At 43.4% G+C, this 22,041-nt stretch overlaps 1 protein-coding gene across 4 annotated transcripts in view; it reads right to left on the bottom strand.

Annotated features, from left to right (window-relative positions):
- The window catches only part of LOC129775858 (cardioacceleratory peptide receptor-like), a 237,690-nt gene that overhangs the window by 9,495 nt on the left and 206,154 nt on the right, over window positions 1-22,041 (bottom strand). For all 4 annotated transcript variants that reach the window (XM_055781019.1, XM_055781018.1, XM_055781021.1 and 1 more), the window contains one exon: window positions 265-400. In XM_055781019.1, coding sequence (XP_055636994.1) covers window positions 265-400 — 136 coding nt within the window. The remainder of the gene's footprint in view (window positions 1-264; window positions 401-22,041) is intronic.

Below are 22,041 nucleotides of genomic sequence, written 5' to 3'. Positions count from 1 at the left end.
TCCGCGATTTTCGTTTTACGCGATGACCTAACCCGACTATTTCGCGGATAATCGGAGTTCTACAGTACTAGTAAAAATGACGCAAGTAATACTACGTTGAAACGGTGAAGTTCCTCTTGGAACGTTAGTGCCATTTAAGAAGAAGGAGAAGCAGTTCATATGACCTCGTTTATAGTTTTATATTCGAGGGAACTTCAATTCATTGTTATTTAGATTTCTGAGTAGAGAATTAATAAGAAAACTAAAAAACAATAATCAACTAACCTGCGATTGCCAGCTGCTTGATGAAGAAGTTCATCCTCGATTTGCGATTCTTGTTTAAAAACAGTGTAATTAACACAGCCGTATTACCTAGTACAATTACTATCAATAAAATCCATAATACTGCAAATTGTTCAGTCTGAAAAAGAAAGAGAAAATATAATCATAAATATTACTGTTTATTAGGGTGACAATGGATGTATGGAAAAAATTTCATCATCGAATTTCAAAAACCGACCATGTACATTTTTTTATTGGCCCAAAAAATTACCTGTGCAAAGTTTCAGCTCAATCGGACATGATTTAGGGGTACCTCAAAGCGCTCAAAGTTTTGATTTTTTGATTCTCGAAAATCTTCCAAGAGGAGAGTAAAGGAAATTTGGAAAATAGAAATTTTTTTTGCCAAATAATTTAAAAATGCGTGAGACGTCAAGAAATGGTGTAATCTCTTAGCCTGAGTGGCAATAAAGGTATGAAAAAAAATTATTATCGAATTCAAAGAACCGGCCATGTACATCTTTTTTATTGGTCTAAAAAAACCTGTGCAAAATTTCAGCTCAATCGGACAAAATTTAGGGGTGCCTCAAAACACTCAAAGTTTTGATTTTTTGGTCACTCAGGCTAAGTAAAATAAATCACTCAGGCTAAGTAAAATTTATTTTTCGAGAAAACACCATATCTTGACGGTTTATGCATTTCTAAATCATTTGGCATCGAAAATAAAATACGATTTTCCAAATTTCCGAGGTTTTCGTTCCGAGATTTTCGAGGATCAAAAATTCAAAACTTCGAGAGCACCCCTAAAGCACCCCTAAATCTTGTTCGATTGAGCTGAAATTTTGCACAGGTCACTTTTTCGGGCCAATAAACAAAATGTACACGGTCGGTCTTTAACCCTTTCAATACGGCAGTGTGCTCCGCCGGAGTGCTACCGCTGTACGGAGCACTGCGCCGAAAAGTATGCACATCGCGCTGGTGTGTCTCATGTCGCCTACAGACGACGCTCGTACACACAGCTCATCGCGCGGATGTCGGATGTCGTAACGACGCTCATGGCGAAAGGGTTTTTTTATCCCATTCATTTATTTTTCAGGCTCATAAGCATTTTAGCTGTAACTGAGCCGGGTTTTAATCGTGTACATGTACATATGTTTATGTTTCTATAAATTGTAAATTACACAGTAGTTAGTAGTAGCCATTTAGGCGTTAAGTTTTCTGTTCCATTACATTATGAAAAATTACACAGTAGTAGCCATTTAGGCGTAAGGGTATTCTCTCTATTTTTCCATTGTTCAGCAGACGGAACAGCGGAGACAGTTGAGTGGCGAATGGATTAAATTCGATAATTATTTTTTTCCATACCATCATTTGCCACTCAGGCCCAGAAGGTATATTTTTGGTCAAAATGTATTTTTTTTTTCACAGACTTTAGAATACTTTTTTAAGTCATTTGGCATCAAAAAAGAAATTTCGATTTCCAAATTTCCTTTACTCCCCCCTTGAAAGATTCAAACAACCAAAACTTTGAGCGCTTTGAGGCACCCCTAAGTCATGCCCGATTGAGCTGAAACTTTGCACAGGGCCAATAAACAAAATGTACATGGTCGGTTTTTGAAATTTGACATGACCATTTTCGCTGCCACCCTACTGTTTATAAATATTGTTTTCAATCAGAAATGAGTTTTTCAGGACAGAAGTACAAAATGTTGTATGACATGAAAACAACTAATGATATTAATAATACTAAAGATGATGACTCAAACAAATTAAAGTTCGATATGAAATATTTCACAATCATAATCCGATGGGGGGGTCACTCCCTGATGACAAACAAACACTCTCGCATCACTTGGTACACGCTTCTTATTGTTGAAACCCTCGTTCTGGGCCATCTTCGAGAATGTTATTTTTGCTTTCTGGAACTAGATCATTTAAAGAGGTTGCTTGTTTCCTCTAGTTTTTGTCCGTGCATTGATCAGCGCTTGTTGCTTATTCGTCGCCTTCAAAGTGTGGACAAGAAAGCCTCAGGTGAGTCGATTCCAATTCGAGATAAGCAGTAAGTCGATCACGGGCGGCATGAATCTAGTGTCATTGCACAATGGTCCAGGAGATGCATTTAAGTGGAAATTAGCATTTAGAGCTCGACAGTTATTCTCTAGACAAAAACTGCCTTCAACAAAGTTGTTACATATGATAAAGGGCCCATTTTCATGTTGCCAAAAATAGGGTGACCAACATTTTCGATGAAATGAAAAAATCTAACTTTCTTATCTCTATAGATAGAGGTAAACATAGTTTGACAATGTTGTAGTCCCAGTTATTTAAAACATTTTTGTAGAATAATTTTTTTTTGTATTTCTTGAAATAACCGATATAGCGCATTTTTCCTAATTTGCGTTAGGGTCACCATGAAAAAAACTGTTTTTTGCTCTAACTTTTATATTTCAAATTCTACAAACAAATTGTTGCGCTAGCTTTGCCACCAGTCAGTAAAAAGACGACACGATATCTAGCGTACTATGCATCCTTAGCATACTGCTCCCTGGCCTGACTGGCTCAGTACTTTTTATTTCATCTTATGTTTACAATTACAATTTCTTATTTACTAAATGTGTTGGGTAACGGGGGCTCACCGGGCGGTTCAACGGGACGGGCAACGGGCAACGTTTCGGGGATTGTTAACTCTGGACGGTCCAGCAGTGACACGACACGTGCATCGGCAGTGGAATGTCCAAAGAACTGGTGAATCTGGCGAAGCAGCAGCAGACGATCTTATTCAGCACACCTAGCACACTAACCACTATAGAGAAAGTACTTCCAACGAAGCAAAATAGTAGCAACCAGCAAAAATACGGGGAAAACGGACTTTTTGGGAGCGATAAACAATGAACCTTGCAATTACGTTCTACGTTGTGTGTGGAATCTATTTATTATGGTAAGCTTTACAAAAGGCAATACAATAGAGGCAATAGAGGAAGTAGATTGGTGCCAATTGCTACGAAATATTTCAGCGGTACACGGATAGTCCCATTTGATATCCATCATCACCGACCTTTTGAAAGCATATTTCAAAAATTTAATGTTCAAATCGAATTGGAATGCATATTATATGGGACAAATAGCTACATCTAATATATAATTTTTCAAAGGAACACTCTAATGGGCAAATCTTGCAAACAGCTCGCTTGAAGACGCTGGATGGAGTGCGCAGGGTCACAACTCGGATCACACCATCGGGTCCCGGGTGCAACTCCAGGATGCGAGCTAAGGGCCACCGGGCTGGCGGCAGGGCTTCGTCTTTCATGATGACGACGTCTCCAACGTTGATGGGATAGCGCTTAGGGTTCGCAGTGTATTGCCGGTTTAGTTCCTTCAGGTATTCGTTGCGCCAGCGGTACCAGAAGCGTACCGCGTTTGAGCGTACTTCTGAAGCTTCTCGTACTGGTTGAGGCGGTTGAGCGGTGTATCTCGTACATCGGCTTCGGGAAGTGGACGAATCATGTTACGTACAAGAAAATGCGCTGGAGTCAACGCCGAGAAGTCGTTAGGGTCGCTGGTCAGCGGTAGCAGGGGGCGGGAATTCATGGCCCCTTCGATCTTGACGAGAACGGTGGAACTCCTCGAACGACAGTAGCGATGCTCCAAGTTGGCGGACCAGATGAGTTTTGGCCACCTTTACTGCGGCCTCCCAGAGGCCACCGAAGTTGGGTGCGCGAGGTGGGATCAAATGCCACTGAATACTGTCCTCTGCGAGATGCTTGGCGATTTTGTCGTTTTCCGCTCCGGCTTGCAGCATGACGTGGAGATCGTGCAAAGCATTCTTCGCACCGATAAAGTTGGTGCCATTGTCGGAGTACAGATGTTTCGGCTTATTTCTCCTCCATAAAAAGCGATCCAACGCCATCAAGAACGCGGCCGTACTGAGGTCGCTCGCCAGCTCAAGATGAACCGCCTTCGTGCTTAGACATACGAACACGCAGATGTAGCATTTGCGAGCGGCGGCCTTGCGGTGAGTTGGCTTGAGAAAAATAGGCCCACAATAATCTACGCCAGTACACACGAAGGCTTCGTTGGCGGTCACTCTGACAACTGGTAGCTGTCCAATTGGTTGTTGAATGGGCTTCGGATTGGATCTGCTGCACTCGTAGCACGTTCGAATGGCACTTCTACTGCTCGGCGGACATTTAATGGCCAGAATTCGTCGCGGACGACAGAGAGGGTAAGCGTTACTCCACCATGTACGAGCTTGCGATGGTGGTACTTCAAAAGAAGCTTGGTGGAAGGATGAAATCCGGGAACAACGATTTGATGCTTGACGTCATGCGGCGCGCTAGATAGGCGCAACCGGCCACCGACGCGTATTAATCCGTTGGCGTCGATAAACGGGTCCAGAAAACGAAGGGAAGATTTGCGGGATACCACATGTCCTCTCTGCAGCCGCTGTACATCTTCGAGAAATGCTTCGGATTGAACCATATTCGCAATGGAAAGCTTGGCGTTCTGTAGTTCGGCGACGGACAGCACGCTGCTGTAATTCCGTTGGGTTTTGTTGCGGGCATTGCTGCAGAAGCGGAAGCAGTATCCAACTGCTCCTAGGAGAAGGGTGTACGATGAAAATCTATCGAACAGAACATTTTTCAGAAGAACTTGGGCGGCTACTGTTACGGTGTTCTTCAACTCCAGCTCTTCATCGGTGAATTTCTGTTCTTGCACACGTGGAGCAGGCCAAATTGACTTATCCTCCCGCAGCCAACAGGGCCCGTACTTCCACAACTCACTACGAACCAATTCTTCTGCTGAAACTCCACGTGAAACCATGTCTGCCGGGTTTTCTTTTCCGGAAACATGATGCCATTGTGAACCATGAGTGATAGCTTGAATTTCTGAGACACGGTTTGCTACGAACGTCTTCCACGTTCGCGGGGGGGCTTTCATCCACTGCAGCACAATAGTCGAGTCAGACCAAAAAAACAGCCGGATACCTGCATTTCAAGCGCATTGAAGATCTTTCCATACAGACGGGAGGCGAGGAGCGCGGCACACAGCTCGAGACGGGGGATGCTCAGAGGCTTTAAGGGAGCGACCTTTGACTTGGAGGCCAATAGACTGACGTGTACAATTCCATCGACGTTCTCGGATCGTATGTATATGCAGGAACCATACGCTACCTCTGAAGCATCCGCGAAGCAATGAATTTCCACGGAGCAATATTCAGGAACGAAGGCGAATCGCTCGATGTAGAAATTGGAAAGATGAGGCAACTGCGAACAAAATTCAGCCCATTTGCGCTGCAGGTCGGGGTAGACTACGTCATCCCAATCCAAAGCCAAGAGCCAGAGATGCTGCATGATAATTTTTGCCTGAATAACAACTGGGGCGATAACTCCGAGAGGGTCGTATAGCTGGGCGATCGCAGATAGAATGCTGCGCTTGGTAGGAGGTTGATCTTTAACGGTGGCAGATATGTCGAACCGGAAGACATCTGCTGCAGGTTCCAACGAATTCCAACGGTTTTGATGCTTTCGTCGGGGTCGAGTTTCAAGGAAGATTGAGTGCCTAGAATTTCGGGTGAGAGTCCGGCCAAAACCGAAAGCGAATTAGAGCACCACTTGGGCAATCGGAAGCCGCCTTTCTGCAACAATTCGTCCAGTTCTTCACGAAGTTGTATTGCTTCCTTGACGTTGCTAGCCCCTGAGAGGAGATCGTCGATGTAGATGTTTTTTTTCACTGCTTTGCTAGCTTTCAGGAACGAAGCGCCTTCATCTTCGACGAGTTGCAATAGGGTGCGAGTCGCCAGAAACGATGACGGGGAAAGGCCATAGGTCACCGTATTCAATTGATAAGGCTGAATCGGTGCGGAGGTGTCGAAGCGCCAAAAAATTCGTTGCAAGGGCCGGTCGAGAATGTTCATCAGCTCCTGCCGGTACATTTTCTCGATATCGGACGAGTGCTATTCGAAATGTCCGAAACCGAAGGATTAGGGTCAGGAGCTCGTCCTGAACGACGGGTCCAACCAACAGGGAGTCGTTGAGCGAAAATCCGGAACCGGTCTTTGCCGATCCATTGTATACCACTCTCACCTTGGTGGTTGAGCTGGTCTCTTTTGTGACGGGATGATGGGGGAGGTAGCAGCACGTAGAATTATCCTCATCTTCATCAGGAACTAGCGACATGTGGCCTAAGGAAATATATTCCTGCATAAACGCGTGGTACTGGACCTTTAGGTTTTCGTCTCTTGCCAATCGCTTCTCGAGCCACCGGAATGTGCGCACTGCTGCAGCCTTCGAATCTCCAATCATCTGATCGTGCTCAGGATGTTTTGGCATTCGGACGATGTATCGACCGGTCTGGTCATGGGAAACGGTTTCTCGGTAGTAATCCTCACACATCTGCTCATCGACGGAATAGTTCGAGCCCACAAGCTCTTCCACGGTCCAAAAGCGTTCTAGCTGCTCGCTGATGGAAGGCACGGTTGCAACATGGCAGGAAACAACGGGTGGGGAATCCAGTTCATCGAGGTTGTCGAAACTTCCGGCCACAATCCAGCCGAACACAGTTTCGACAAGCATAGGGCCAGGCTCGGGTAGAAGAATGCGACCATCGCGCAAGAACGAGTAAAATCGAGCTGCACCGATGATCATGTCCACTCGGCGGGATGTGTTGAAGTCGGGATCAGCAAGCGAACATCTGTCGGGAATTTTCCATTGGGCGGTTGGGAACGAAATCGACGGTGTATCGCGGGTCACTCTACGAAGCACCAAAAACTCCATGGATTCCTGGAAATCGGCCACTCGAGACCGAATTTCTACTCGAACCTCATGCTTCGCGTTGGTAATCGTGCTATCTACACCAGTTATGGGAACGTTGACCATTTTTCGAGGAAGATGAAGCAGTTGACACAAGGGCTCGCTAATAGCGTTTGGTTGCGAACCGGTATCGAGAAGGGCACGGGCAACGTGTTCTTGGCCGTAAACATCCACTACGAACAATACTACGGTTTTTAGAAGCACTCTAGTGTTGGACGATTTGATCATTGGTGTGGCTTCGGGAGATGCCACAGCAGCCATAGCTGTCACAACTCCTGATGGTCCGGGCGAGGGATCGTGGGATGGAGAACTAACTTCGGGTTGGGCGTTGTCCCCTGCGTATGGTCCGGGATGGATCATCGAATGGTGTCTTCTCGAACAGTGCTTGCAGGAGTACTTGGAACGGCAATTGCTTGAGAAATGATCACTACGGAAGCAATTATTGCAGAGCTTCTTCTCAGCGACCCCTTTCAGACGGCCTTTCGTGTCGAGACCGTTGAAAACAGAACAGTCGAAGATGGAATGCTTGTGTCTCTCGCATGCAGGACAAGTCGAGAACGTTTCTGCTGGGGTTTCAATCGCGGCATTGACGCTGAATCGGGGCTGGTTAGACCTTTTCTGGACCGATGGCTGAGGCTTGAAGTTGGTATGCTGCGGACGGTTCACGGAAATCGTTTCAAGGATGCGAGCTCGCTTCTGCAGAAATGCGATCATTTGTGAATACGTAGGATGATCCTCAGCTGCGATCGATTCCTCCCACGCAGTGAGCGACGCGTCATCTAATTTGTCCTCGAGCAATTCGATGAGGATAGAGCTGAACTGAGCGACTGGTTCGTCTAATTGTACCAGCACTTTAGTGTGGCGCTGAAACTCGTCTATGATTCTATGGAGGGCTTCTAGATTGTTGCTTGGAATCTTCGGGTGTTTTAACAGGGCTCGAATGTGCTTCTTACGCAGAATAGATTTGTTGGCGTAGCGGTTGACCAACGTATCCCAGGCAACGGAATAGTTCTGTACTGTTATGTTGATGGACTGGATCAAGTTGCCTGCTTCTCCTTTCAGGGCAGCCCGCAGATAGTGGAACTTCTGCACCTGAGAAATTTCCGTCGACGAATGAATCATCGACAATAACGTGTCGTGAAAAGTCAGCCAATGGTTAAAGTCTCCATCAAACTCGGGCAGCGATATCGTCGGGAGTTTCACACCAGCGATGGCGGAAACAGTAGCAGTTGAGGTGGAGTTTGAAGTAGGGGGTCCGGCAGCGACAGTAACTACCGGGGGCGGGAGTTTCGTGATCAATCCGGCTTTCACACGAAAATAGACCTCTTCTACCTTCGCTCTCAACTTCATATGCTTCTCCGCAGAAGCTTCCGCTACATCGAGGTCTTCAATTTCGTCCTGTAGTTTTTCGAATACTTCCCAAACTTGCTCCAGCCGATCTAGACGATGTTGGACTTCATGCTGCTTCTTGGGGATGTATGCGGCGAGGAACTGGTCTTGCCGGGTGATCCCGTCAATGGCATTGTTTCTTCGCGATTCCTTGCTCTTGAGCTTCTTCTCGTCGGCCATCTCCGGAACACAGCAGCACTGGTACCTCTAGACTTGAGGCCTTGTATTTAATAATCCGGAACCAGCAACAAGGGTAGCAGTAATGATTCGGAGCTTCCAATACGGATGATCGGGCGGCAAAGTGAGGTTAGAGTTGATCTTTCGCGAATGAAGATGGGACACCAGACGCCGGAATCCTGGTCACGGCACCAAAATGTTGGGTAACGGGGGCTCACCGGGCGGTTCAACGGGACGGGCAACGGGCAACGTTTCGGGGATTGTTAACTCTGGACGGTCCAGCAGTGACACGACACGTGCATCGGCAGTGGAGTGTACAAAGAACTGGTGAATCTGGCGAAGCAGCAGCAGACGATCTTATTCAGCACACCTAGCACACTAACCACTATAGAGAAAGTACTTCCAACGAAGCAAAATAGTAGCAACCAGTAAAAATACGGGGAAAACGGACTTTTTGGGAGCGATAAACAATGAACCTTGCAATTACGTTCTACGTTGTGTGTGGAATCTATTTATTATGGTAAGCTTTACAAAAGGCAATACAATAGAGGCAATAGAGGAAGTAGATTGATGCCAATTGCTACGAAATATTTCAGTTTTATGATACGAAATATTTCAGCGGTACACGGATAGTCCCATTTGATATCCATCAAAATGAATTTTGAGTCGCGCTAGAATCGTATGCACGCGTTTACGTGGTGCTGACTCTGCGCGAACCCCTGTTTTATAATCAATCCGCTTGCCCCCCGGAAATTAGGCGAATAAAACAAAAACTAAAGTTCGACATAAGCGAAACTGGATCTGGATCAAGTTCGCTGCTTCTCCGCAGAAGCTTCCGCTACATCGAGGTCTTCAATTTCGTCCTGTAGTTTTTCGAATACTTCCCAAACTTGCTCCAGCCGATCTAGACGATGTTGGACTTCATGCTGCTTCTCGGGGACGTATGCGGCGAGGAACTGGTCTTGCCGGGTGATTCCGTCAATGGCATTGTTTCTTCGCGATTCCTTGCTCTTGAGCTTCTTCTCGTCGGCCATCTCCGGAACACAGCAGCACTGGTACCTCTAGACTTGAGGCCTTGTATTTAATAATCCGGAACCAGCAACAAGGGTAGCAGTAATGATTCGGAGCTTCCAATACGGATGATCGGGCGGCAAAGTGAGGTTAGAGTTGATCTTTCGCGAATGAAGATGGGACACCAGACGCCGGAATCCTGGTCACGGCACCAAAATGTTGGGTAACGGGGGCTCACCGGGCGGTTCAATGGGACGGGCAACGGGCAACGTTTCAGGGATTGTTAACTCTGGACGGTCCAGCAGTGACACGACACGTGCATCGGCAGTGGAGTGTCCAAAGAACTGGTGAATCTGGCGAAGCAGCAGCAGACGATCTTATTCAGCACACCTAGCACACTAACCACTATAGAGAAAGTACTTCCAACGAAGCAAAATAGTAGCAACCAGCAAAAATACGGGGAAAACGGACTTTTTGGGAGCGATAAACAATGAACCTTGCAATTACGTTCTACGTTGTGTGTGGAATCTATTTATTATGGTAAGCTTTACAAAAGGCAATACAATAGAGGCAATAGAGGAAGTAGATTGATGCCAATTGCTACGAAATATTTCAGTTTTATGATACGAAATATTTCAGCGGTACACGGATAGTCCCATTTGATATCCATCAAAATGAATTTTGAGTCGCGCTAGAATCGTATGCACGCGTTTACGTGGTGCTGACTCTGCGCGAACCCCTGTTTTATAATCAATCCGCTTGCCCCCCGGAAATTAGGCGAATAAAACAAAAAAAAAGTTCGACATAAGCGAAACTTATAAATTAAATTAGGGCGCTTTACTGTCTTCGAAAGACTTTTAGAACATACTAATACAAACATTTTGCGATGCAGAACTTGTCAATATCTCAATTTCACTCGAAGTTATTGATATTTCTTCCCAAAAAAATTATAGGAGGTTGTGTTCAAGACACGACCGCATTGTTGACGTAGAACTAGGCTGTGGTAATTTTATAATGCAACGAAAGTTTTGAAATAACCATTCTACCAGTTTGGTCGCTCTGAAATGTTTTTTTTTATTGTAGAATCATTTGATGATAATTGTTTGATGATTCATTCTTGTGCTCGCAGAACAATACTTTGCTCGAGATAAGCGCAGCTGTCATCCTTAGTGGAGAAAGTTTTGCTACTGGCAAGCGAAGCCAAATCACATACAACATTCCAGACCGACATTTACTTTCTTGGTGACTAAATAAACGAAATAAACTCTATCTGTTAATCTCAACAACCTTGAAAAGAGTAGCACTCATTAATTATGATCAAGATTAGCGCAAATGCAATTCTAGTTGAACCTGGCACGCGAGCCCAAATAAATTAATAACTTAATATAATTTATTGAATAACTTGGTATTCTCCAAATAATTTTTTGGTGCACAACATTAACACCTGCTTCGCCATAGCGTCAGTTCAAAGCATTGATGACAGAAAACAAACAATGTCAACTGCTTGGAAAAAGGCTGAATATTCGCCTCAGCAGAGATTCATTACTAATACCCTAGCGTAAATATTTCCCTCCCGCTATCTTCCCTCCTTGTTTTGTTGCAACACAAAACAATCGGTAATCATAGCATAAAAAAAGACGGGTGGGTAATGTCGGGGACATAACCGGAGTGACGTAGGACTATACAAAGGGGACAGCTTTTGTTAAATATATATTTTAAATATATTGTTTTATTTTCTTCTCCTACGTGAATACCTACCTATCTACCTGAAAAATGGATTAGTTTACTGTTTACTCTTTATGAACATGTTGATGGTTCTGAAAAGAACCTTTGGTGTTGTGTTTTTGTTATCACTCGATATTCCTATCTTGTTCGGTTAAACCTTCCTGTTTAGCTATTGCGTTTGCCACTCGCCACAGCTTTCACAGTTGGAAAATTTCTTCCCATCCAGCTTATGACATGTTGTTCAGTAAATTACATTTAATGCGACGTGCCGGAGAAACACTTTGCCACTCACTGAAACTAATTGTTGCCTTGATGAGCGCCGAACCGAAGCTGCTCTGTTCTTGATGCGGGTTTTCTAAACCTTCCTGTTTAGCGATTTGTTGCCACTCGCCACAGCTTTCACAGTTGGAAAATTTCTTCCCATCCAGCTTTGTGACATGTTGTACAGTAAATTACATTCAATGGCAAGTCGCATTACCACCACTCAGTGTCGGATTGGAGGTAATTTTAACCTGTAATTGAACATTTGCGATGACAGTGGTACAGTGTTGACTTTCAATGTGGGGTCATAATTTGGACCCCGAACTCTATGTTTACAAAAATGTCCAACTAAATATGTCGCATTACAGGTCCGTCCAATTAGCTAAATGTCGAGCTAAATATAAATTACTGTACTTGCAATCTAGAAGGTGAAAATTGGTGAAAATTGAATAATCGGGAAAGTACCCAACCATCAATAAGCTCAGAACAACTGCCAAATTCTGCCGCCTTGTTCTGGATTTGCCACCAAAGCAGATTGTATAAAGAACAAACTTTTTTCTTCTGCTACCAGATGCCGTTTTTCGATTGCGTTTGCCACTCGCCACTCGCTGCAACTGCCTGTTGTTGTCTTGATGTCCACCGAACCGAATGTGTTCTGTTCCGAATGCGGGTTTTCTTATCGTCGCGAGCAACTTTGCCAGCCAACTCAATCACTTCGGCGGCCGAAACTATATAACGCCGGCTAGGTGGACTGGTGCACTGGTACTAACGCGCTCGGCCTAGCTACCCTTGCGGGGAACTCCAGACCAACACGGTTCGAGCGGGATTTTGCCTTTCCCTTCACTTTTCCTCCTTTACCATGTCCAGACATGGCTGCTTAGGTTGGTTTGTTGATGTCTTGTGATGCAATCCGATGTGGTGTACGGTTTGAATGAGAATGATCGTTACGGCAGCGGAGCGGGGATTTTTAAGCTGACTGGCTGGCTCGAGAATTACGCATGTGTGAGACTGCGACCAATGTTTCGTTCATTTTTTTCTTTTTCCTTTCCAATCGTGCTTCATTCTATTTCGCTGCTGCTCTGGTTGCCCGTTTTGGTCGGTACTATTTGAGGAGCACAAAATGGACCAATCAAAAATGGGCACATAGTGCATTTGGACAATGCTTGATATTTCACAATTATTCAATTATTTATCTCAAGAAAAATGAAATGTTATTCATTATGATAGATGCGTAGATATATTTCCTATCAATTGATGCAAAAACCTTTGCGATCTATTGAGAAATGCTCGAGTTATAAGCGTTCCAAATCTTGCATTTTTTCCTACTTGTTCAGTGCCTAGATTTTCATTTCACCCCCTATATCTTCCGGTTAGACGTAGTCCTACGTCAAAATAGGCGATTGTTGCATCGCTACAGGGCTAATGCACACAGGAGCAGATACAAATGGGGTTTCAGCGTAGCGAAGATGCACTATTTTTACGTACGGGTTATGAAGCACGCACGTACGCACACAAATATCCATATATCAATGGGTTGAAGCAACTAAATATACACACACTTATCTCCGTTCTGCGCTCTGCCGAACAGAAGCCCTTTCTGTTAATATGGCCGTCTACATTAGCTTAGCTGTCATTTTTTGTGGAGAGAGTTTTCCTACCGTCATGCGAAACCAAATCTATATATATATATATATATATATATATATATATATATATATATATATATATATATATATATATATATATATATATATATATATATATATATATATATATATATATATATATATATATATATAAGAACATTATCTTATATATATATATATATATATATATATATATATATATAAATGGAGTGATGTCTGTCTGTCTTTCTGTCTTTCTGTCTTTCTGTCTTTCTGTTTTTTTGTCTTTCTGATTCTTATGGATACGGAAACTACTGAACCGATACCAATACAAATGAAACACAAATTTCTGAATTACTCGGAAATTATTCAGGCAAATAAAACCAAATTAGGTATATGGAGGTTTTAGGGTGCAATAAAATTTTTTTATAGTGGTTAGACACCCCACCCCTCCCTCTAAGGGGGGGCTGCCATACAAATGGAACACAAATTTCTGCATTACTCGAGAATTAATCAAGCAAATGAAACCAAATTTCGCATATGAAGGTTCTAAGGGCACGAAACGTTCCTATGGTAGATAGACACTCCTCCCCTCTCTCTGAAGGAGAGGGGGCTGCCATACAAATGAAGCATACATTCCTGCATAACTCAAGAACTAATCAAGCAAACGGAACCAAATTTGGCATGTGGAGGTTTTAGGGGGCAAGGAAAATTTCTAAGGTGGTTCAACACTCCTCTCTCATTCGCTATCCAACTCTTGACGAGTAAAGTTCAGTGTCGTTATTGTGCGTTGCCACTTTTACTATTGTGCGATTGGTATAGTGTACGAGTGAAGGTCATTGCTGTCCGCTTTCGAATTGACCTTTTGTGAAGTGGAACAAAGGAAGCAGCGCTCTTGCAGCTTGCAGCCCTTGGCGGCTGTTGAACATCGGCATAACGGGATCGCCATCGTGTGGCTGTCGTTAACGGGAATTAACATCACGTGACCGTGTGAGCTATTCTTGCGCTATTGTGTTGATCCATAGCGCGTAGCCTCTGTCTCTCCCTGTTTAGGGCAGTAGAGCGCAGTATCGGAACAACTTTTATTTTAAGGTACACATATTTAATATTAATATTATTATTCAACTCATTTGTTCATTGTTTAATATTATTATCATAATTTATTTTTGTTTTGTTATTTTTTTTTTTTTTGAGAATATTGTTAAAATCAATAATATATTAGAAATAAAACAGAAATTTTTGTAAAATGGAGGATAGTGGAGGATCTCCAGAGATGGAGATCTCCGATAATGAATCCCATTTAAGATCTGGGAAAAAACATAAACGAGTCCCTCAAAAAGAAGATAATTCTTCTGGGGACGAATCAGCTCATCCTTCCAAGCCCCCCTCTAAGAAAATAGCAAGCCTCCCTTCTGAACCGACTGTTACTTCCACTCCCCCTCTCCCATCATCGATTTCGCTTCCCCCTTCTGATGTTTCCGATCCAACCCAATCCTCGTCCTCGTCTTCTCCCTCTGTTGTTTCCGCTCCACGTGTCAGAGTTTATCCAGAAGATGCACCTGGAACTGGCCCGTGGGTTGTTTTCCTCCGGCCAAAACCAAAAGGAAAAAGCCTTAACGTGATTCAGATCATGAAAGATCTGGCCAGATAAACTTCTGTATCTGAAATTCGCAGGGTTAGACCGAACAAATTGCGAGTTGTCGTGAATGAACGGAAACACGCAAACGAGATTGTTGCTGACCAACACTTCACTCTCGAATATAGAACATTTATACCCTCCCATAACGTAGAAATTGAGGAGGTGATAACTGAAACGGGTCTGACGAGCGAACAAATAAAAAAAGAAGGAAAAGGCAAGTTCAAGAAGCTTCCTTCAACGGAAGTAAAGATCTTGGACTGTCGCCAACTCGGGAAACTCTCCCATGATGGGGACCAAACTAAATTTACGCCGTCAGACTCGTTTCGAGTCACCTTTGCTGGTGCCGCCCTCCCTGACTACGTTATGGTGGACAAATTGAGACTACCTGTGCGACTCTTCGTGCCAAAGCCCATGACTTGCAACAAATGCAAGTCAGTTGGTCACACTTCAGATTATTGTGCCAACAAGGAGCGCTGTGCCACTTGCGGAGAGCAACATGAGGAGAAATCCTGCAGTGCGACTGAGCATAAGTGTCCATATTGCGGAGGATCCCCACACGCGCTCTCAGCTTGTGAAACTTACAAGAGTCGCTGGGAGAAACAGAAGCGCTCTTTAAAGGAACGCTCGAAGCGCACTTTTGCGGAAATTTTAAAGGGCGCTTCTCCACTGGCCCAACAACAACAACAACCAATCTCAACACACAATAGCTTTTCCACGTTGCCAGTTGATGAAATGGAAGCGGACACAGCTAGCGGGGGCACACCGTTTATTTTCAAAGGGAATCCCCGGCGCAAAAATGTGACCACTCCCAAAGTTCAAGAACAAGTCCCCCCGGTGATACCCCCAGTTAGCTTGCCTAAAAAATCGAGTGCAGCGGACAAGCAAAATCAGGTTCCTCCTGGCTTCCGTGGGAATAGTTCACCTTCGAACGACCCAGCACTCGAGGGGACATCAAAAACCCCAACTGTCCCTGTTTTTCCGTCCAGCTCAACTTCCCAATCGGGATTTATAAAGTTGTCTGACCTTTTGGATCAAATCTTCAAGTGTTTTAATGTTTCCGACTCCATCAGAACCCTTGTCATCTCAATGCTTCCAGTATTAAAGACAATTTTACAGCAATTGATGCAAACATGGCCCCTCCTTGCATTGATTATCTCTCTTGATGTCTAATTTAGATAGAGAGGTCGGAGATATCACTGTTTTTCAGTGGAATTGTCGTAGTCTTATCCCTAAATTGGATACATTCAAATTTTTAATTCATAACTTCAATTGTGATGTTTTTGCTCTGTCCGAAACTTGGCTTTCTTCGCGAGATGATATCTCTTTCCACGATTTTAATATTATACGCTTGGACCGTGATGACAGATACGGAGGGGTACTATTGGGGATCAATAAGTGCCACTCATTTTTTCGAATTGACCTTCCACCTATTGGAGGGATCGAAGCTGTTGCTTGTCATGCAAACATCAGAGGCAAAGACCTCTGTATTGTCAGCTTGTATTGGCCTCCGAGAGCTGCGGTTAGCCGCAAACAACTTGATGACATGTGCTCACTCCTTCCTGAGCCACGATTGATCTTGGGAGACTTCAACTCTCACGGAACTGCCTGGGGGGAACAGTACGACGACAATCGTTCATTGTTGATATATGACCTTTGTAACAGCTTCAATATGACCGTTTTGAATACTGGGGAAACAACACGTGTACCTAAACCTCCTGCTAACCCAAGTGCTATTGACCTCTCGCTTTGCTCGAATTCACTATCGTTAGATTGCAAGTGGAATGTAATCCAGGACCCCAACGGTAGTGATCACTTGCCAATCAAAATTTCCATCACCATTGGGTCGAATTCTTCTGAATCTATAAACATGGCATATGACCTCACAAGACACATTGACTGGAAAAAATATTCGGACGCGATTGCTCTAGCCATCAATTCCAGAGATGGTTTACCTCCATTGGAGGAGTATAACTTCCTTTCTCGTTTGATCTATGACAGCGCGGTTCGCGCTCAAACGAAACCCATCCCAGGTTCCACTATTCGTCGAAGGCCTCCCAATCCATGGTGGGATAGCATATGTTCCAAGCTTTATGTAGAAAAATCGAATGCATTTAAAGCTTTTCGGAAACGTGGAACCCCTGAAAATTTTCAGACGTATTTGGACCTTGAAAATCAATTTAAAAACTTGATCAAAGGGAAAAAACGTGCTTATTGGCGAAATTTCGTGGGAGGTTTGTCACGAGAAACGTCAATGAAAAAATTATGGAAAGTGGCTCGAAACATGAGAAATCGCTCTTCAACGAATGAAAGCGAAGAATATTCACATCGATGGATTTTGAATTTTGCACGGAAGGTTTGTCCTGATTCCGCTCCTGTGCAAAAAATTGTTCGAGATATACCACAAGATAGGTGCGATCTTGATTCCGAGTTTTCGATGGTAGAATTCTCTCTTGCTCTCCTTTCATGTAACAATTCTGCTCCGGGATCGGATAGAATTAAGTTCAACTTGCTGAGAAATCTGCCTGATGTGGCGAAACATCGCTTGTTGAACTTATTCAATCGGTTTCTGGAGCATAATATTGTTCCAGATGATTGGAGACAAGTACGAGTTATAGCTATTCAAAAACCCGGGAAACCCGCGTCCGACTTCAATTCGTACCGCCCAATAGCAATGCTGTCTTGTATACGGAAATTGTTGGAGAAAATGATCTTGTTTCGCCTTGATCGATGGGTTGAAACGAATGGCCTACTCTCAGATACACAATATGGGTTCCGCAGGAGCAAGGGGACGAATGATTGTCTTGCGTTGCTTTCTTCAGAAATTCAAATGGCTTACGCCGAAAAAAAACAAATGGCTTCAGTATTCTTGGACATAAAGGGGGCCTTTGATTCTGTTTCAATAGAGGTTTTGTCAGACAAATTACACTCTCGGGGTCTGCCGCCTCTATTGAATAATATGTTATATAACTTGCTTTGTGAGAAACATTTGAACTTTTCTCACGGAGATTCGGCAGTAAGTCGGGTCTCTTACATGGGCCTCCCCCAGGGCTCATGTTTAAGCCCCCTTTTGTACAACTTCTATGTAAGCGACATCGACAATTGCCTTACACAAAATTGCAGCCTAAGACAACTTGCAGATGATGGAGTGGTGTCTGTCGTAGGATCAAACGAATCCGACCCTTACAAGATACTTTGAACAATTTTTCAACCTGGGCCATTGGGCTAGGGATCGAATTCTCCACGGAGAAAACAGAGATGGTGGTTTTTTCTAGGAAGCATAGACCAGCAAAACCAAAGCTTCAACTTTTGGGTAAACCGATCACTCATGCTATGTCATTCAAGTATCTTGGGGTCTGGTTCGACTCCAAATGTACTTGGGGGGCCCATATTAGGTATCTGAGTAAAAAATGTCAACAAAGAATAAACTTTCTCCGTACAATTACCGGTACCTGGTGGGGAGCCCATCCCGAAGATCTTATTATGTTGTATCGAACAACTATTCTCTCAGTGATGGAGTATGGCAGTTTCTGTTTTCAATCAGCTGCCAAAACACACCTCATTAAACTCGAGCGAATTCAGTATCTTTGTCTCCGTATTGCGTTGGGATGTATGCCCTCAACGCATACCATGAGTCTCGAGGTTTTGGCAGGCGTACTCCCACTAAAAGATCGCTTCAATTTATTATCTCTTCGGTTCCTCATCCGGTGTAAGGTTATGAATCCATTGGTGATCGGAAATTTTGAGCAATTGATCGAGCTAAATTTTCATTCTAGATTCATGAGTTCATATCATGAATTCACCTCTATGCAGGTTGTTCCTTCTTCGTATATTCTCAACCGTGTTTGTTTTCCTGACTACATCAATTCCTCTGTACATTTCGATCTGTTCATGAAGGAGAAAATCCATGAAAATCCAGATTATCTTAGATTGGGGTTCGTTCCTACAATCTTCAATGCAAAATATGGGCGTATCAATTGTGATAATATATACTTTACTGATGGGTCCTCTATGAATGAGTCCACAGGATTTGGAGTGTTCAACGTATTTTTTAGCACCTCACACAGTCTTCAGAATCCTTGCTCGGTATATATTGCTGAATTGGCAGCGATATACTGGGCGCTGGACAGCGTCGCCTCACGACCTGTTGAACACTATTACATTGTAACGGATAGTCTTAGCTCTGTCGAAGCTATCCGTTCAGTGAGGCCGGAAAAGCACTCGCCGTACTTCCTTGAGAGAATACGAGAAATTTTTAGTGCTTTATCCAGACGCTGTTATGTCATTACCTTTGTCTGGGTCCCTTCACATTGCTCAATTCCGGGTAATGAGAGGGCTGACTCATTAGCAAAGGTAGGTGCAATTGAAGGCGATATTTATCAGCGTCAAATCGCCTTCAATGAATTTTATTCTTTAGTTCGCAAAAATACCATCGCTAACTGGCAACGCAAGTGGAATGAAGATGAATTGGGCAGGTGGTTTCACTCGATTATCCCAAAGGTTAGCCTCAAACCGTGGTTCAAAAGTCTGGATTTGAGTCGGGACTTTATTCGCACCTTCTCCCGACTCATGTCCAATCACTGTTCGTTAGATGCACTACTCTTCCGTTTCCATCTTGCCAGCAGCAATCTCTGCGTTTGTGGCCAAGGTTATCACGACATCGAGCACGTTGTTTGGTCATGCGAGGTGTATCTGGTCGCCAGATCGAATTTAGAAAACTCCCTTCGGGCCCGAGGAAGACAGCCCAATGTGCCGGTGAGAGATGTGTTGGCTCGGTTAGACCTTGATTACATGTCCCATATATATGTTTTCCTTAAAGCTATAGATCTTCGTGTATGATTGTCCCTACATCCTTATACCCTCCTTTCCTTCCTTTGCGGGTAATTCGTCCCCTTGCTATAAATAGTAGAATAAGTTGAAATGTAAATAAACTATAGATATACGAATAGATTTAAGAATTGAGTGTTCATCAACATTGTTACAATTTCCTTATATCCCATCCTTCTCCTAAAAATATGTCACCCTTCTAAACTCGAGTACACCGCGAGTAATCGGTTTTCCACCTTACTAACCATAGATGTAAGAAAATTGTTTGTATATATATATATAGTTTTAAAAATATATTTAAGAATTCGGCTCCTTTAAACTTAAGTAACTGAGCCTGTAAAAATAAACGAATTAATAAAAAAAAAACACTCCTCTCATCTCTCTAAGAGGAAGGCTGCCATAGAAATGAAACATAGATTTCTGCATAACTCGAGAACTAATCGAGCAAATAGAACCTAATTTGGCATTAAGGTCATCCCGACATCCCGAACAGAGCTGTCAATAATGAGCATATTATCGACGGGCAACGAAGAGCAAATCGTAAGATGTAAAGTCTCCGTGAACAAAGGAAAAGAAGAAGAACGAAGGGGAACATTTGCCTAGAGTATAAACAGTGGATCTCACTGAGGCAAATTAGAGGCGAACGAACTGCAAAGTTTAAAGCCTCTTAAAAACAAAGAATCAATCAATCAATGAGGCAAACTTTTCATTCTTTGTGTGGACACCGAGTGGACAACATCGTTGCTGGACGAGCTGGACGACGAGGGATCGAGTGCCTTTCTCAAGCCAATGAGTGTGGAGGTGTAGTGCAGGAGTAGGGTAAAGTTTTCCAAGGGCCTTTCTCAAGGCTAGAGTCGAATTAACTGAAGAAATTTAAAGTCTCTATAATACAAAACCTGACCTGACCTGGCAAATTTTCATTCTTCGTGATGAAATCGACTGAACAACATCGTTGCTGGGCAGCTGAACGGCGAGAGATCACATGTCTTCTTTTCGGATTGAGCTGTGGACGCGATCAAAATACTCATTCGCTGATGTCTCTGGCATTGCAATCATTTCATCAAACTGACGCCATTGCATTAAACTTCTGAGCTACATAATTGTGTAGGTAATCATCAAGCTAGGCTATCGTCAGCTCACCAAGAAAATAAATGTTCTAGAATTTCGTCAATGATTTTGTTTCGCATGACGGTAGGAAAACTCTCTTCACAAAGAATGGCAGCTAAGTTAATCTAGACTGGCAATATTAACGGAGAAGACCGCAAAACGAAGATAAGTGTGTGAATATTTAGTTGCTTCAAGCCATTGTATATGGATATTTGTATGCGTACGTGAGTGCTTCATAACCCGTACCTAAAAATAGTGCATCTTCGCTACGCTGAAACTCCATTTGTATCTGGTCTGGTCGTGTGCATTGGCCCTGTAGCGATGCAACAATCGCCTAATTTTTTCATGCTATGATTGATGATTGTTTGGTGTCGCAAATTATGCAGTCGTAATGATAAATATGAACAAAGATGGGAAGGTAGCGGGAGGGAAATATTTACGCTAAGGTATTGGTCAGTCTTCCGAAAAACACTTACACATGTCCACGCGATGTGAAAATTCCATGTTTTTGTTTGAATTCGAACATGATTCTCGCTAGTGTAGAGTGTCTATCCCCAACACGAACAATGATACACAAACATAGACATGTGAAAACAAACACGATGTTTATAATTCAAGAACATCATGTACAAACATATCACCCGATGTCGCAGTATTCATTGCTTTCGTTTCGTTTCTTTTCATACACGGAAAGAAATTATTCATCCCAAAACATTTCTTCGTAGAATACTTTTTCACAGAAACGAACTTACTCGCGGTTGGCGAACCGCGCAAAACTTCTTTCAACTAGGATTGCATTTGCGCTAATCTTGATCATAATGAAGCAGTGCTACTCTTTTCGAGGTTGTTGAGATTAACGGATAGAGTTTATTTCGTTTATTCAGTCACCATGAAAGTAAATGTGGTTCTGAAATGTTGTATATGATTTGGCTTCGCTTGCCAGTAGCAAAATTTTCTCCACTAAGGATGACAGCTGCGCTTATCTCGAGCACGTAAAACAGGTAAGGAACTTCATAAAGGAAGTCATACCTTCGTGGGGGGATATGCAAAGTCCTGGTGCGACTATCACTTATTCCCTGAATGATGGAACGAACTGACACTGCATACATAGCAAACTGGAGTGCACTACAATAGATCAAACTAATGGTCGCAGTGGTACAATGCTCCTACAGAAGAAGAATCAAGCGAAACAAAAATAAGATCATGACCAGGAAAC

This window comes from Toxorhynchites rutilus, chromosome 3, assembly GCF_029784135.1.
Source record: "Toxorhynchites rutilus septentrionalis strain SRP chromosome 3, ASM2978413v1, whole genome shotgun sequence".
NCBI classification, from domain to species: Eukaryota; Metazoa; Arthropoda; class Insecta; order Diptera; family Culicidae; genus Toxorhynchites; species Toxorhynchites rutilus.
Note: the sequence above shows the minus strand (reverse complement) of the source record. Positions and strands in the feature narration are given on the sequence as shown.